Here is an 18,337-nt window from a genome sequence, read left to right on the forward strand (position 1 = left end):
AGTCACAGAAGAAAGGTACTTCAGAAGAGCTGACGCGTGTTAGCTGGCTTAGGATTCTCCCACTAGACACTAGGCCAGCAATGTATGGGCAGGGTATGGACATGGTTTTCTGTCTCCTTAGCACCGAACCCAGAACTGCACACATGGTAAGACTGAAATAAATGTTTGTGAAGTGATAAATGGAAAAAAAAAAGTCAGTAACTGTCAAAAAGCAGTTTCCTTACCACAGTTTATCACATGAGCCTATCAGCCGCTATAAGATGTATAAACTGTTTGTTTAAGAAATAAGTTCCAGGGCTTCTCTGGTGGCGCAGTGGTTAAGAACCCACCTGCCAATGCAGGGGACATGGGTTTGAGCCCTGGCAGGGAAGATTCCACATGTGGGGCAACTAAGCCCGTGCGCCACAACTACTGAAGCCCGCGAGCCTACAGCCCGTGCTCTGCAACAAGAGAAGCCACTGCAGTAAGAAGCCCGTGCACTGCAACAAAGAGTAGCCCCTGCTCGCCGCAGCTAGAGAAAGCCTGCACACAGCAACAAAGAACAAAATTTTGGCTGCACTGGCAGCCAAAATAAAATAAAATAAAAAGAAAGAAATAAGTTCCATTACAAATTTTATCCAAAAATGATTAAGAAGAGAGGTGAATAAACTTCAGTAGAAGTTGTGAGCATAAAGTGTTCATATCCTGCTGGGCACTCCAAGACTCACTGTGTTTTGTTCAATGCTGGGTCATGACCTGCCCACTCCAGAGCACGAGGGGGCAATCACCACTGGGACAAAACCCAGAAATGGGCCGGAGCGAGTAACAAGAAGAGGGCCTACAAGTAGGGAAAAAGAAAACAAAACACAGGGCATCAGGAAATGAGAAAACCATGCAAATGGGCAGGCTCCACTGAGATCATGTGAAGAGACCCAAAGAAAGGGGTGAGACCTATTAGCCTATGCTGCCATTTCTTTCCCAACACTCCTGCCCACCAGGGTGCCCAGCAGCCCAAGGACCAGTTCTCAAAGTCCTGACAGAGGAGCTGAAGGTCTTCTGACTGGTCCTTCCTCCTGCCTGGTAACTATCCCAAGCTCTGGATGGCATCTGCTGGCAAGAAATCCTTCTCTGAGCCACAACAGTAGACACTCACTAAGCTAGAAGGAACCAGAGAGCCAGTCCAGCCCCTGACACTAATCCACCTGTCACTGCTTTCGGTGGTCTAGAGGGGGAGACAAAGCACAACAGTGATATGCAGGTGATGTGAGGAAGAGAGAGGTGATGGGAGAGCAGAACAGTGAGGAAGGACGGGTGACTGATGTCTAGAAAAAGCAACTGAAAGAACCGAAGTTGCTGTTAATTTTCAGACCAGGGAGACTGAACACCATTAAACCCCGCCAAGTTCACTGTGTTCATGCCATGTGCTTCCTTAACAGGGTAATCTTATCTTCCAGCTTAAGAATTAACCCACAATTAGTAGAGGGGAGAAAAAGAGTGAACAAAACACAGCTGTTTTCCATGTTCCGAAGACAATTACCACCAAGGGTTCCTCTCACTGCAAGAGGCTGAGGTCCTATGCAATGAACCCCGGCAAGCAAACTGTGGGATTTCTCTTAGTTAATGAAACGGAGGAGGACAACTCAATTGGCTGCGTACTTCAGGCTGACCTCTGGTCAACGAGATCCACAGGATTCAAGATCAGAGCCTCAGTGCCTCAGTAAGTCCCTCTGAGGAAGAAAACTGGTCATCTATAAACTAGGACTGGTCGACTGAGACTTGTCCCCATATAAAATTTACACTAAAAACTGTAGGTGCTTTAATCTGAAAACAAAAACAAGCAGGATATAGAATTGCAAAAACACCTGCTTTTATTAAATTCCTTAAAAAAAATTCTGCAGACTCCATTTAAGAATAAAAAGGATTAAGCTTGGCCTAGTATGATATTTAGTCATTTTTTGGTAAACTTTTTTCTTGTTTATAAAAGTAATATATGTTCATTGTAGAAATTTTAGAAAATAAAAATCTAAACAACAACAAAACACCTAAAGAAGAAAACACATCACATAATCCTTCCACTCTGAGTATTTACTCCTAACGAGCAAAAACCTTTGCAAGTGAGACTTCCACGGTGGTCCAGTGCTAAAAAGTCTGCCTTCCAGTGCAGGGAATGTGGGTTCGATCCCTGGTCGGGGAACCAGGATCCCACATGCCGCGGGGCAACTAAGCCCGCACACCGCAACTACTGAGCCCGCGCTCCTCAACTAGAGCCCATATGCTCTGAAGCCTGTGTGATACAACTAGAAAGAGAAAAAAACTGCACACCACAACTAAAGAGAAGTCCGCACACCTCAATGAAAGATCCTGCATGCCGCAACTAAGACCCGACACAGCCAAAAAAAAAAAAAAACCTTTGCAAGTGAGATTTTCAGGCAATGAAAAATTTTGAGCATAACACAGGAAAAAATATTACAAGCAAATGATTATGTCTAGACCTCCAAACTGTTCATCATAATAAAGTTCTTCCACCACTGACAATTTTCTTCTGCTTATCCAAACACACAGATTTAGCTGCAACAAGTTGTCTTTTGTTTTGTTTTGTTTTTTACAAAATAAACCATTCAGCCATCCTAGGGAAGCAAATGGAAATACGCACAGAAACCACTCACCAAGTTTGTAGCAATCTCCAGGGCTTCCTCGTGCCTCCCCAGGTGAACGAGACACCGAGCCTGGCCTTCCTGGACATCCCTTTTCATGGCAAAATTCGTAGACGGCAGTTTTTCTGAGATACTGGAATACTCCTGCAGTGCTTTCTGGCAAATATTTGTTAAATAAAGGAAAATGAAGGGAAGGGATGAAAAGAAAGGCAGAAAACACAGTAGAAAAAAGAATTCAGTCATGGGGGTGACGTGTTTCCTAGGCAGAAGGTAATGTTATAACTGACCCTACAATGAACTAAAGGAAGACTTGAGCATTTTAGTCAGTACTCTTTTTCTGAAAGGTAGAGAAAAAATGGCTGGAGACTATAAATAAAGCATTCTGGAGCCCAAAAGACCAGAATGTGAATCCTGGGTTTGCCACTAACTTGCTGTATAACCTTTTCACCTCAGCAAAATAACAACAGGACTCTTGTGAAGATGACATGAAGTCTCTAAGTAAAGCAAGCTGACAACTAATCTAGTTGTTAGTTCTTTCCTTTCCTTACACATTTTCGGGTGCTTTGTTCCTGTGGCCCCATGAAGTATCTGTGCTAGAGGTTCCCACATAATTAGGAGATACAGAACCTGGGGAAACAGACCTACAAGGATCCCAACAAGCTCTCTATACTGGAGTTACAGGAAACAAAACAAATTATACAGAGCTAGAAACTTGGGATTCTAAGATTACAAACACATATCACAAAAGATTAAATTCATCTTCACAAACAACACACTCATAACTCAGTATACTGTTATTTAAATATACTGTAATGGACAGAACAAAAGCCCATTTCAAGTAGTGCAGTCTTCTATATGTTAAATTCTACCTGATACTCCTGCCGTCTGTAGGCCAGGTCCCCTTTGAATTTCTGGATAGTCAGAGCTTCAACATCATCACTGCTCCCCGTTTCTTCATAAAACCACTAGAAATTGTGAAAACAGCGTATTATAGAGAATGAAACTACACTTTTCCACCCCCTACTCAGAAGCAATTTCCCATATATAATTGATTAAACCTCAAAAAAGACATAATTCTTCAGGATAAGACTCAGGAAAACATCTGACAAAGAAGAATGACAATTCTAACGGTGGCCCAGTTTTTATGAAAATTATCACAAGTAGTAAATATACCAATAATACAATACCTCTTAACTAAAACACAAAAGTTATGGTTTTATCTACAGCATTTCCAATTTGGGGTTGTGATGCTTGGGAACCTACATTTAACTAGCACAGTTCACGATGGTTCTTTAGACTGAGATGTTTTCCTGCAGAGAAATTTTTAGGGTGAATGGAATAGGGATTGACAACTCTTTATGGAGAGGACACAGAAAAGAAGAACTGTCATTATAGTGCTACTATGAAAGTGTAAAAGCCAAAAGTAGAATCGATGCAAAGAGGGAATAGAGATGAAGGCTGAAAGGTGGCTTCCGTGCAATCAAATGCCAAAGTGCTATAGGAGAAAAGTCTCAGGAAATGCCCGTCTGGAATATCTTATTCACTTTTCTACTGATTTAAACCCTATGGATAGAAAGATCTTTTTTGATTATTGCATAAAGAACATTAAGATGAGAAAACACGAATGACGAGAAGCACTGTGTGCCAGTTTTCCAGCTCCAAAGAAGTATCTCATCCTCCCCCCGCCCCACCTTTTTAAAAAAATGTTTTTATTTCTGGCTGCATTGGGTCTTTGTTGCTGTGCATGGGCTTTCTCTAGTTGCAGCGAGCAGGGGCTACTCTTCGTTGCAGAGCACAGGCTCTAGGCGCGCGGGCTTCAGTAGTTGTGGCTCACGGGCTCTAGAGCGCAGGTTCAGTAGCTGTGGCACACGGGCTTAGTTGCTCTGCAGCATGTGGGATCTTCCCAGATGAGGGATTGAACCCGTGTCCCCTGCATTGGCAGGCAGATTCTCAACCACTGTGACCTCAGGAAAGTCCCCCATCCTCCCTTTTACTCAGAGTAAAACACACCGAGGCTGAATGAAGTCAGTTACACACTATTATTAATTCAAACGTAACTGCATTTGTGATGGTTCCACCATCACATCAAAATTTCTTGGTTCTATTTCTAAAAGAGTTGCTTGGGTATCACTGCCCCCCTGTTAATTAGTAATATCGTTAATTAGTAATCGTTTCCCTCCTTAGCCTGATTCATCATTGTGGAGAAAGCTAGCAACCACTGTTTTTCTGTTCTCCCTGAAGTACTGTGTAACCCAACAACAGCCTATATACTGAACCCATAATTTTCCTTTGCACTTTATTGCTCTCCAGTCACATACTCTATTAGATTATCAGCCAATCCCAACTTCTTGAACAATAACTGAATAACTGCAAACCTCCATCCAATGTTCATCATCCTACTGGGAAATGATCAAGCAAAATTGGCTTTCAAACGCAAGAGCGCAGATGGGGATGGCTTTAAATACCCCATTCTGATAAGAGTAGGAGGGAAAAGCTGTGAACAAGGGTGAGACTAAGAAGAGAAGTGCTGGTAAGGCAAAACACCTGGTCCCACACCAAACAGGCAGGGAACACTGATCTTCTAACCCAAACTCCTGGTTTTACACTTGGGGAAACCAAGAGGACTTGAATGGGGCCTGAATTTATGAGCCGTTACCATTTACCAAGTAAATTCTAATGACAAGTGATTTGGGGATTTTACTTTATAAGCATACAGCATACCACACCTGGCGAAGTATTATCTCATTCCACTCTCACAATAAACCTGTGAGCCAGCAAACATTATTTTTTCTCAAATGACAAATAAGGAACTGACACTTTGAAAGGCAACCGGTAAAGCCAACGCTGGAACGCAAGGGTCCTATCTCACACCTGTGGCTTTTTAATGCGGTACCCCATGACTTTGAAAGCCCATTCCCCGCTTTTAGTCTACACGATCAAGTACTAAAGGTCACTCTGAAAGACTGCATGTGGCAAGGAGAAAATGTAAGTGAAATAAAGCAAGCATACAATTCAGTAATTTCTGAGTGCCTGACATCTGTAAGTACAAGGGTTTTAAGGAAAAATGAGACAATACGTGTCAAGGAACCCTGCCCAGTGCCTGGAACACTACCTGATAAAAAGGAATTATTATTGGTGAGATGAGATTTACACACATGAAAGAATACCAGGTTAACAGTCTACTTATTCAAAATATTCACGGAGTTCCCACTATGAACAAAAACTGCCAGGCACTGTGGAGGACATAAAGTTAAGCACGCACGCTCCTGTGATCATTAAGCATTCTGGGTCTAAGAGTTTTATGAGATACTGACAAGTGCTTTAATAGGTAAAAGAGGGAAAAGGAGTCAAAACAAAAATATGTGGTTGGAAGGGGGAATCAGAAAAGACTTCTTGGAGGAGGTGGCATTTAAGGTGCGCCTTGAGAAATGTCTATAATTGAACGATTGTGACCATCTGAACGGGGTTAACATGGGCAGGGGGAACTCAGTGAACAAGGGCAGGTCCGTGGGTGGGACGTCACGGTTCAGGGAGCAGACAACACTGAGGTCTGAAAAGTGGGCGGGGGCTGGATTTCTGGGGGCCCTGACTGCCCGGCAGCAGAAGCAGTGAAGCTCCACGGGAGCTACTACAGATTTTAGAGCAGGGGCGTGAGGCCAGCAAGCCTCTGGGAGGCAGGCCGAACGCCAGGTGCGAGCTGATGGCCGACGGCGCGGGGATTCCCTCGGGGGCAGAGGGGGCCGGGCCCAGCCGGCTGCGCCTCGAGTAGGGGAAGGGACACCAGGGAGTCCGCGTGGACGCAGGACTCGTGCCGGGAGGATTTGGGTTCGGGGGTAGGCCACGCGGCCTTGGGGCGTCTGAAGCGCTGTCGGGCCGGGACCCGGGAGCGCGAGACCCGGGGGCTGGGATGAGGCCGAGAGGCCCCGCTTTCTCACCTGCGGCTCGCAGAGCTTGGCGCGGTAGGACGCAAGCGGTCCAGGCCGCCTCTCCCGCCTCTCCTCGAACACCGAGTCCTCGAACTCGCCGCCAAGCAACCAGCAGCCGGTTTCCATTGCGCGCCCAGGACAGGAGCATCGAGAGGAGGCGGTGCCTAGAGCGGCGCCCAGTGCGGGCCAACGCGGAAGGGGCGGGGCCGTCGAGGCCCAGCGAGCGGCATGCTGGGACTTGTAGTCTTTGGGCGGGAGCCAGACCGGGACTTGGCCCACGGCAAGTTGGGAGTCGTTGAGCTGAGATTTTATCTGGTTCACAACGCGAGGACAGAACTTGACTTCTCTGTTTCTGGAGATGGACAGAGCGATCCTTACGTGCACGCATCAAAAAGCACTAGCCTCAGGGTAGCTGTTCAAAACTGGTAGGTACCAGTTTTTCACTATTGACCATACTCCTAGCACTGTGTTAAGCACTTTTTTTTTTTCTTCCATTTTACTGTATCCTTTCCTAACAACCTCTGAACGGCACGATGATTCTCATTAAAAACTGGGGCTTAGAGAGGTTACGTATCTTGCTCAGGATCAATTATTACATGGCAAAGAGCTGGGAAAAAAAGAATTGAGTCAGTAATACCCCCGTGTCTCCATAGAAGAGACACACCAATAATAAAGACCAGGGTACAGTAATTCACGCACTTGTAAAACAGAGGACATGGAGATTTACTCTGGGGACTCCATCAGGGAGCATTAATTCTGCCTAGAAAAACACTAAATCCCAGAATTCTAACACCAGCATTTACTAGAATTCTTATACCTTCAAGATGTTCCTTGAGACAAGAAGGTAGAGATTGTTGACAAAATACCGGCCAGTATTCCACAGCACAGTATTACTGTGCCATATTACACAGAAGGTAATAGACATGGAGGTTTTCTCTGGTTTTCCTCCTGTTTCTCCTCACTCTCACCAGCTCCTCTTCCACCAACTGTCTTCCAGGATTCTTTCCTCAACCCAAATTTCTACTCCACACATTCACCCTAGGGGAACCTAATTCACTCCCTGATTTTTCAGAATCCATCTCTCTGCTGATGACTCCCCAAATCTAGAAGCAGCTCATATATCCTTGGTGGAAAGCTCCACCAGAACAGCCTCCAGACATTAACTACTGATGAATCCATCCATAGAAAAGCCATTAAGAAAAAGTTCTTAGGAAAAATTTAGAACTTATAGAAAAGTGAAGGAAAAAAGGTATCCATAATATTGTCACCGAGAAGCAATGACGTCTAAAGAAGGTAAACTTATTTGCCCTAATTCTAATATGCCCTTGTCCTACCAAAAGGCAATACAGCATAGTGTCAAAGGGCCTCAAGCACCAGATTTGTCTGGATTCGTGGTCCTGGTTCAGTTATTCGCCCACTGTGTGACCTGATCCGTGAAGTGGGCATTGATTAAAATAATGCATGTAAGGTGCCTGTCAGCGAGCGAGTAATACATGTTCATTCAAAATTCCTGTTCCAAGTGCAAAGAGAAAAGCAAAGGCAGGCAGGGAGATTTTTTTCAGCTTTCTCTTTTTGAAGGCTCCTTGGTTTTGGAACTTCCACCCTCTCTTGTTCTGAGGTGCCCCCAGGTCTGACCTCCTGGCCCAACAACTAACTGAGGTAGATATTTTGCTGAAATGGTCAGGAAGTCACGGAAGGGCAGTTTACAGGTAAAAGAGGGTTCTTTGCCCTTTGAACTCAGGCTTCCTGAGCTAAGGGGTTTCCAGCTTTTTTACCACTAAGAACCCTTTTAGTTATTTTCCCCCAGAGTAGTGGAGGATTTGTGTATGCAATAAAACTGCATTTATTAACCAATGCTTGCTTCATTTTCGTTTACAAAAATAATTGAATCCAAATCCTGTATAACAGCCAATCCAAGCCTCTGCCCAGCCTGAGCCTATCAGCATTGCCTCGCTGTGTGTTAGAATTCTATGAAAGTGAAGAAGTAACTGCCAAAGGACCCTGGGAAGCCTGAGGAAAGGTTAAACGTGATTGATGTTGAGTCTTTGGCAATAATGAAAACAGCTCAAAGACCCCTATCACTGTTGAGGACCCGGGGTCTGGAACCCCAGCTTGTAAACCACCACCTCAATTGATAGGCCCTGGAATACTTTTTTAAAAGAGGAGAGCACTCTGTAACTGTTAAATATATCTTAAATACCTAGGAAATGCCAGGTGTTAGGGAGTAGATGGAAATTCTGTAAGCATCTAAAATGGTATGGATGGTGATAAAAGTTGATTTCTATAGATTTGTATCTATAAAAATCTGAATTTAGATAGAGGGGTGTGATTGAGTTTCCCCAGGCAAGGTAGCTATCACCTCCTCGAGGCAGCCCGCCTTCCTCTTTCCTGTAATTTCCCCATGCTTCTATCCACCGTGGCATTAATCACACCATGGACTGTTGGAGATTGGAGACTGTGTCTTTTTCACTCTTGTAAACTCAGCCCCCAGACAGGGCTTGGCCCAGAGCAGCTCAATCAATGCCTGTTGCATGGATAGAAATGGCAGAAGGAGAAGACAGGAGCATTTCTCAGTTGTAAGTCACATGTTCATGTCCTCTCTATGAGTAGGAGAGGGGAGAACATTTATTGAGCATCTGTGACGAACTAGGTTGTGCTATGGGCAACCTATTAGCTTTATTTTAATTAATCCTCACAATCTCTCTCTCTCTCTCTGAATTAGACGTTATTATTTCCATTCAAAGAGCTGAAGGCTCTGGTGCTTTGCTGTTGCTCAGAAGAGGCTGTGGGGCTGGGAGGTGACAGGGAAGCCAAATAGACATAGATGCGTAGTCTACAGGATTTACAACCACTGGGATCTTTGCCTTGGCCTTGGCTGGGAGGCCCTGAGCACATCACTCTTAGGGGTGCTTCCAGGGACAGGACTGTTCTCACTGTACTTAGCAATTGCAGTCCTTCACGCTACTCCCAGTATCGGGACCCTCTCAATTTCCACCTCTGCCTCTCAAAGGCACTCCCCTGCAGAACACCAAAATATCATCTATAATCAAAGGTGGGAAGACTGGTTGTCTTCAGAGCACTTCTGGAATTGCCCAGAAATACAGACCTTCTGTGAGGCAAGAGGGAGCCTGAGGAAGTTCTTATCCAGCCCTCAAGGATGGGTGTCTGAGGTTAGCACTTTCCTCTCTGGCCCAAAGGAGATGTTGGAGGTGCTTCGAAAAAGCCTGACACCTTTCTAACTACACACCCCTTAGCTAGGCAATCAAAGCCATCTACAACCTGTTGCCAACCTAACCAATACTGTTTCATTATTATTATTTTAGTGTTTTAGTTTTTACAACTTTATTGAGGTATAATTGAGGAACAGTAAACTTCACACATTGAAAGTGAGTTTATATAAGTATACATCTGTGAAACCTTCCCCAAAGTCAAGGTGATGAACACGTGCATCACCCCTGAAAATTTATCCCCGCCCGCCTCTTCCCCATCCCCTTAACTGAATCATTGCTCTACACCCAGGCTGGTCCTACCCAGATTCCGCCTCCCAGATTCTTCTCCCTGAGTCTTTCCCTCATCCTGCAACCTTCCCTGCTTACCAGGTTTTGGCTCACCATTTCCTTTGTCAGGAAAGTCCCTCCCAGTGCCCTCCATCTGGCTGACTCCCTGGAAGCCTTTCCTGATCCCCTAGTCTGGGCTACATGGCCCCTATCTGGGTTCACATAGTGCCACGTGCTTTCCTCTAACAGGGCGCTTCTCATCCCGGATAGCTCTTGTCCAAGCTCGCTTTTTGGCCCTTGCTCACTTGTCCATCACCTGCAGGAGACTGTGAGCTCGTTCTACGCAGGGACTGCGTCATTCTCTCTGTGTGTAGCACCGAGCAGTGTCTGGCACCCAGTAGGCCCTCACTCCATGTTTGTTAAGTGGATTAATCATTAGCTGTTTGCACAGAATTCTCTCCCCTGTACACTGTCCCCTCGTCCTCTAGGGAAACACTTGGTCCACAGTATTCACTTCTGCATTCTGTGTGCCACCCAATATATTGTTGAGGGCCTGCTCTGTGACAGGGGCTGAGGATACCACCCATGGTCCCTGCTCTTAAAGAGCCTAAATTAAAGTGGGGAAGACAGGTGATAAACACGTAAGCAAGCAAATTATTTAATTACAGGTTGTGGCAAAGTGCTAGGATAGAGAATAACAGGGCTTAGCAGGTGTAAAACATCTTCCATGATGAAATCACATCTCTTCCTCTCCTTTTCTTACCCAAGCAGTTTACCTCTGACCTCCCTTTCTCAGTTTCCATGGATATTTGTAAATATTGCTTTTCCTCCTTTTCCATCTCTTTTGGTTTCTTTTGAGCAAAGCATACCCTTTCATTACTGTTATGAGTTCCAGCCCACTAATTCTCAAGTATTTATTAATTTATATTACCGTATTAAGCTTGCTCATTTATTTCCCATATTCTGTAAGTTTTTATAGTTGGTACATTCATTGATTCAACTAAAATGCATTGAGTACCTGCTATAAGCAAGGACTGTTTTCAGAGTGGAGGATACAGTGATAAATAAGACAGATGAGATCCTTGCCCTCATGGAACTTCAGTTGTAGTGGGCAGACAAATAATAAACAAGGAAGTAAACGACCAAGGTAGTTTTAGACCATGTTAAGCGCTACAAAGAAAATTTGAGGGATGATGTATAAGGGACTCCTTCATGTAGGGTGGCCATGGAAGGTGCCTCTGAAGAGCTGAGCCTGGAGTGAAGAGAAGGAGCTGGCCAAGAGGACATCTGGAGCAAGAGTATCTGAAAAACTGCAAGGCAAGAATGAGTGGGAGGCGAGCCACGGCGCCGAGGCCGGGCGAGCGTGCAGCAGAGCTTGCTGTGTGGCCTGAGACGGGAGGGTGGGTAGCCAGGCAGGGAGCAAATCGTGTGCACAACACATGTTTATTGAAAGAACGAATGATCTAATGATCCCAGACTTCAAGTATTGCATCTTACTAGCTTCTTGGCTGTATTTTTTTTTTCAGTTTTTAAATTTTTAAATTTGTTTCAAAGTTAAACCCAAGACACATTGACTTCATAGGAAATCCACTGAGAAATGTTTTTCTAGGCCGAACACCTCTTTCCCTTTAGTCTCCCCCAACAGAGCATGTACATGTTACTTTCATTTTATAATCACTGCTGTCCTACCACTATACCAAGATCAACTAAACTCTGTGTGTAGTATTCTGAATGTTCTTAGTTATACCGTAAGTTCACTGATTGCAAAAGATTTTCTGGGATAACGTGTCACTTGAATTCTTTGGCTACTTTTGAAGATGAAGTCCAAAGAACTGTTAAATGATTCTCCTTTGTGGGGGTGCGTGGTATTTTATAGGCGTTAGCAACTAGCACCTGGGGCTGTGCTGATCCCATCGGGCATCACTGGGAGACCCTATAAAGCCGAAGAATCATTTGATGCAGCAGCCAACTAAGTGACTCAAAACTGAAGGTTAAATTTAAAGAGAAAACTAACTTAGAGAAAAAAAAGTAATCCTAGCGGAGCCCATTCTAAGCAATCAATCATTATGCTTGTGTGTGTGTGTGTGTGTGTGTGTGTGTGTGTGTAAGGCACAACCAGATTGATTCAGTGCAGTCCGGTAGGTCCCAGATGACACTCCTTTTTGGGAGACAGTGGTCTGGGGGAGCAGAATCTGGCAAGTGGCCAGTACCCGTAAGCTTCTTGGCTGTACTTTATTGTATTTACTGTGTCTGGTGCCCATGATGTCGCATTATTTTGCCATCACTCCCTCGGTTGTCATATGATCTGACTCTGTAGCTGAATTTTGGCCTCTTTCCTCTTTCCCTCTACAAAACTCAATTTCATGCCCTTTTATTCAGGTCAGCAACTCCTGAGCCAAATGAAATTTTCTCAGGACTTGTGGAGTGTACTGTCTCTTGCTGAGATCATTTCATTCCAGTATCACTGGCTGTTGCCCCAAAGACAAACACTGCCTGCCAACACCGGCTATGTGCACAACCAGCGGCATTGCTTTTTTCTCTCCTGGCTCCCAAACTTGCAATCTTCAGTGCAATTTGATGAACATTTACTGAGCAACAATTTTGTGAAGACAAGGCTAGGCACTAGAGGCAGTGGTTAAGGGTGAGAGCTCTGGAGACAGTTCATGTTTTATGCCTCCAACACTTACTAGGTGTGTGAATTTGAGCCTTTGTGAGGCTTGCTTTCCTTATCTATACCGTGGGGGTAATAATAATATCTACCTCATGGATCATCCATGGATTGAAATAAATCATGTAACTCTCTCAATCCAGTGCTTGACACATAGTGTTCAATAAATGTTAGCTTAAAAAAATTTTTTTTAAAATGTGGTTTCTGCCTTCAAAGTGCTATAAGATAGTGAAATAGATGTACATACAGAGTCAACTAGGACCTGCTGGGTAGATGTAGGGGGAGCAGTCAGTATTGACTAGAGCAGGAAGGGAATGAGGGAGGCCTCAAGGGGGCAGCAACTGTGGTGGTGACGTCAGAAGAACAAGCCAGACAGAAGGAATAACATAAATGTATTATTTCAGTCAAAGCAGCTGTGTACCTGTGTAAAAAACAGTTAATGAACAAGGGCCTGAATATAATACAAGATTGAAAGTAATGAACCCCTTAAGAGAAATATAAAGTGCAAAGGAAGTCAAGGAGAAAGAGAGCTTAATTCCACTAAGGTACTTTGTATTTCAAGATAGTCTTCAACAAATGGTGCTGGAATAACTGGACATCCACAGGCAAAAAAAAAAAAAAAAAAAGAATCTAGACACACACCTTACACCCTTCACAAAAAGTAACACAAAATGGATCATAGATCTAAATGTAAAATGCAAAACTATTAAACTCCTAGAAAATAACATGGGGAAAACCAAGATGACCTTCAGTATGGCAATGGCTTTTTAGATACAACACCAAAGGCATAATCCATGAAAGAAATAATTGATGAAATGGACTTCATTAAAATTAAAAACTTCTGCTCTATGAAAGACAGTTTCAAAAGGATGAGAAGACAAGCCATAACCTGGGTGAAAATATTTGCAAAAGGCAAATCTGATAAAGGACTGTTATCCAGGGACTTCCCCGGTGGCACAGTGGTTGAGAATCCACCTGCCAATGCAGGGGGGGCACAGGTTCGATTCCTGGTCCGGGAAGATCCCGTATGCTGCGGAGCAACTAAGCCCGTGTGCCACAACTACTGAGCCTGCGCTCTAGAGCGTGCAAGCCACAACTACCGAGCCCACAAAACTAGAGCCCGTGCTCTGCAACAAGAGAAGCCACTGCAACAAGAAGCCTGCACACCACACCGAACAGTAGCCCCGCTCACCGCAACTAGAGAAAGCCTGCATGCAGCAAGGAAGACCCAATGCAGCCAAAAAATAAATAGAATTTTTTTTTAAAAAAGGACTGTTATCCAACATATAGAAAGAACTCCTAAAACTTAGTAAGAAAACAAACAACCTGATTTAAAAGCAGGCCAAAGGGCTTCCCTGGTGGCGCAGTTGTTGAGAGTCCACCTGCCGATGCAGGGGACACGGGTTCGTGCCCCGGTCCGGGAAGATCCCACATGCCGCGGAGCGGCTGGGCCCGTGAGCCATGGCCACTGAGCCTGCGCGTCCAGAGCCTGTGCTCCGCAACGGGAGAGGCCACAACAGTGAGAGGCCCGCGTACCACAAAAAAAATAAAAATAAAAGCATGCCGAAGACCTTAACAGAAATCTCACCAAGGAAGATATACAGATGGCAAATAAGCACATGAAAAGATGCTCAACACCATATGTCGTCAAGGAAATGTAAATTAAAACAACAGTGAGATACCGCTACATACCTATTAGAATGGCCCAAATCCAGGATGTTGACAACACCAAATGCTGGTGAGAATGTGGAGCTACAGGAACTCTCATTCATTCCTGGTGGGAATGCAAAATGGTATAACCACTTTGGAGGATAGTTTGGCAGTCTCTTACAAAACTAAACATACTTTTACCATATGTCATAAAGACATCACAAGAAGAGATGCGTATAGACCAATATCCCTTATGAATGTAAGTGTGAAAATCCTCAACAAAATACTAGCAAACATAATACAACAGCATATCAAAAGTATGGCACACCATAACCGAGTGGGATTTATCCTAGGAATATGAGTGACTCAGCAAAAGAAAATGAATCAATGTACTACATCATGTTAACAGAACGAAGGGGAAAAAAGTAAGCTTAGGGCTTCCCTGGTGGTGCAGCAGTTAAGAATCCACCTGCCCATGCAGGGGACACGGGTTCGATCCCTGGTCCAGGAAGATCCCACATGCTGCAGAGCAACTAAGCCTGTGTGCCGCAACTACTGAGCCTGTGCTCTAGAGCCCGCGAGCCACAACTACTGAGTCCACATGCCACAACTACTTAAGCCTGCATGCCCAGAGCCTGTGCTCCACAACAAGAGAAGCCAACGCAGTGAGAAGCCCGTGCTCTGCAACAAAGAGTAGCCCCCACTCATCACAGCTAAAGAAAGCCCGCGTGGGGCTTCCCTGGTGGCGCAGTGGTTGAGAGTCCGCCTGCCGATGCACGGGACACGGGTTCGTGTCCCGGTCCGGGAAGATCCCACATGCCGCGGAGCAGCTGGGCCCGTGAGCCATGGCCACTGAGCCTGCGCGTCCGGAGCCCGTGCTCCGCAACGGGAGAGGCCACAACAGTGAGAGGCCCGCATACCGCAAAAAAAAAACCAAAACCAAAACCAAAAAAAAACAAAAAGAGAAAGCCCGCGTGCAACAACTAAGACCCAATGCAGCCAAAAATAAATGAATAAATAAATTTAATTAAAAAAAAAAGTAAGCTCATTTCAATCGATGCAGAAAAGGCATTTGACAAAAGCCAAAACTCTTTCATGATAAAACCTCTTAGAGGGCTTCCCTGGTGGTGCAGTGGTTAAGAATCTGCCTGCTGGGCTTCCCTGGTGGCGCCGCCTGCCAATGCAGGGGACATGGGTTCGAGCCTTGGTCCGGGAATATGCCACATGCCACGGAGCTACTAAGCCTGTGCGCCACAGCTACTGAGCCTGTGCTCTAGAGCCCGCGAGCCACAGCTACTGAAGCCCGTGCGTCTAGAGCCTGTGCTCTGCAACAAGAGAAGCCACCACAATGAGAAGCCCACGCACTGCAACGAAGAGTAGCCCCTGCTCACCGCAACTAGAGAAAGCCCGTGTGCAGCAACGAAGACCCAACACAGCCAAAAAATAAATAAATTAAATAAATAAGTTTTAAAAAATACCTCTTAGAAAACTAGGGTAGAACTTCCTCAACATGATAAACAGCATTTAATAAAAACCCACAGAGAACATCATATTTGATGGTGAGACTGAAAGCTTTCTTTTATGATCAAGAACAAGACAAGGATGCCCTCTTTCACTATTGCTATTCAACACAGTACTAGAAGTTCTAGCCAGAACCATTAGAGAAGAAAAAGAATAATAGGCATCCAAATTGGAAAGGAGTAAAACAACATCTATTTATGATTCTTTAGAATTTCCTATATATAGAAAATTCTAAAGAATCCACAAGAAATCTACTAGGGCTAATAAACAAGTTCAGAGAAGTTGCAGGTTACAAGATCAACAAAAAAAATTTGTTGTGTTTCTATATACCAGCAATGAACAATCTGAAAAGGAAATTAAGAAAGCAATTCTAATTAACAATAACATCCTAAAAGAATAAAATACCTATCAATAAATGTAACCAAGAAGGTGAAAGAAAGACTTGTACACTGAAAACTACAAAACATTGCTGAAAGAAATTAAATAAGACCTAAATAAGTGGAAAAACATCTTGTGTTCATATATAGGAATACTTAATATTGTCAAGATGTTAGTACTACCCAAAGCAATCTAAAGATTCAACATAATTCCTTCCATAATTCATAATTCAAACTTTCAACAACTTTTTTTGCATAAATGTAAAAACCAACCCTCAAATTCATATGGAATTCCTAGGGACCCCGAATAAACAAAACAGTCTTGAAAAACAAGAAAGCTGAAGGACTCATACTCCTGATTTGAAAATGCACTACAAACCTAAAATAGTCAAAACAGTGTGGTACTGGCATAAGGCTAGACATATAGACCAATGGAGTGGAACTGAGAGCCCAGAAATAAACCTTTACATATATGGCCAATTGGTTTTTGACAAGGGCGCCAGGTCCATTCAAAGGGGAAAAGATAGGTGCCTCAACAGATGGTGCTGGGATAACTGGATTGCCACATACTAAAGAATGAAGTTGGACCCCTACCTCACAGCATATACAAAAATTTACTCAAACTGGATTAACCTAAATATTAGAGCTACAACCATAAAATCTTAGAAGAAAATATAGGGGTCAATCTTCATGACCTTGGATTTGGCAATGGATTCTTAGATATGACACCAAAAGCATAAGCAACAACAAAGAAAAATAAACTGGACTTCACCAAAATTAAAACTGTGCGTGCATCAATTTTTCTGTGTGCACTATCAATAAAGTGAAAAAGACAACCCAAAGAAGGGGATAAAGTACAGTCAATTCTCATTACTTACAGTAGTTATGTTCTATAAAGTCACCACGAATACTGAACAGATGCTCCTAGGGTTAAGATCCTGGGATCTGGACTTCCCTGGTAGTGCAGTGGTTAAGAATCCACCTGCCAATGCAGGGGATATGGGTTCGAGCCCCGGTTGGTGAAGATCCCACATGCCGTGGGGCAACTTAAGCCTGTGCGCCACAACTACTGAGCCTGCGCTCTAGAACCCATGAGCCACAACTACTGAACCCTCATGCCACAGCTTCTGAAGCCCGTGTGCCTAGAGCCTGTGCTCCGCAACAAGAGAAGCCGCCACAATGAGAAGCCCGCGCACCACTACCAAGAGTAGCCCTGCTCGCTGCAACTAGAGAAAGTCCACACGCAGCAACGAAGACCCAACGCAGCCATAAATTAACTAACTAACTAATTAATTTAAAAAGATCCTGGGATCTTCTGGTCATAAGTTTCATCAGTCAATACATAACCTTGCTTCATGTGTTTTTGCTTAAAGACACCTTTTTAAATATATATTGATATATACTATTTACTCATTAACATTGAATTCACGGCCAAGAGCACTAGTCCTCATGTCTGAATGAAGCTTATCTAACACACATTTTCTCCACAAGGCACCCCACAGCCTTCTTGAGTTTAGGAATGCTAGACAACACTTTGGTACTACACTTGGGGGATCATTTTAAACAGTGAAATCACCAACAAAAAACACAAAAGTGGCACTAAACATTACAAAAAGGATGCTTCTTTACAGTCTGAGAGCTGAAACAAGAGGCAAAACGTCACCTTTTTTGACCTCAGCTGGGAATGTACACACTGGGCAACTCAAATATTTTTGCCACTATGCACAAGCACATGAATGAGCACTAAAGTGCCATGAATATTGATTCGGGGGTTACAGTTAAGTTTTATCGAGTAAAATTTGCGTATATAGAATCTGTAAATGAGGATTGACTGTATTTACAAATCGTATATCTGATAAGAGTGTAACATCCAGAATATATGAAAAACTCCTAAAACTCAACAACGAAAAGGCAACCCAATTAAAAACTTAGCAAAGGACTCGGACAGACATTTTTCCAAAGACGATATACAAATGGTCGTTAACCACATAAAAGATGCTCAACATCATTAGCCATTAGAGAAATGCAAATCAAAGCCACAGTGAGATATCACTTCACACCTACT

At 43.9% G+C, this 18,337-nt stretch overlaps 1 protein-coding gene across 5 annotated transcripts in view; it reads right to left on the reverse strand.

Moving 5' to 3' along the window:
• The window catches only part of C17H8orf76 (chromosome 17 C8orf76 homolog), a 43,039-nt gene extending 36,314 nt beyond the window's left edge, over positions 1–6,725 (reverse strand). For all 5 annotated transcript variants that reach the window (XM_033842916.2, XM_033842915.2, XM_033842917.2 and 2 more), the window contains exons 1-3: positions 6,569–6,725; positions 3,503–3,598; positions 2,646–2,789 (exon numbers count right to left, since the gene is read on the reverse strand). In XM_033842916.2, the coding sequence (XP_033698807.1) occupies positions 2,646–2,789; positions 3,503–3,598; positions 6,569–6,685 (357 nt within the window). In that variant the 5' untranslated portion in view covers positions 6,686–6,725. The remainder of the gene's footprint in view (positions 1–2,645; positions 2,790–3,502; positions 3,599–6,568) is intronic.
• Positions 6,726–18,337: the final 11,612 nt, after the last annotated feature.

Source organism: Tursiops truncatus, chromosome 17, assembly GCF_011762595.2.
Source record: "Tursiops truncatus isolate mTurTru1 chromosome 17, mTurTru1.mat.Y, whole genome shotgun sequence".
In the NCBI taxonomy this organism is placed as follows: Eukaryota; Metazoa; Chordata; class Mammalia; order Artiodactyla; family Delphinidae; genus Tursiops; species Tursiops truncatus.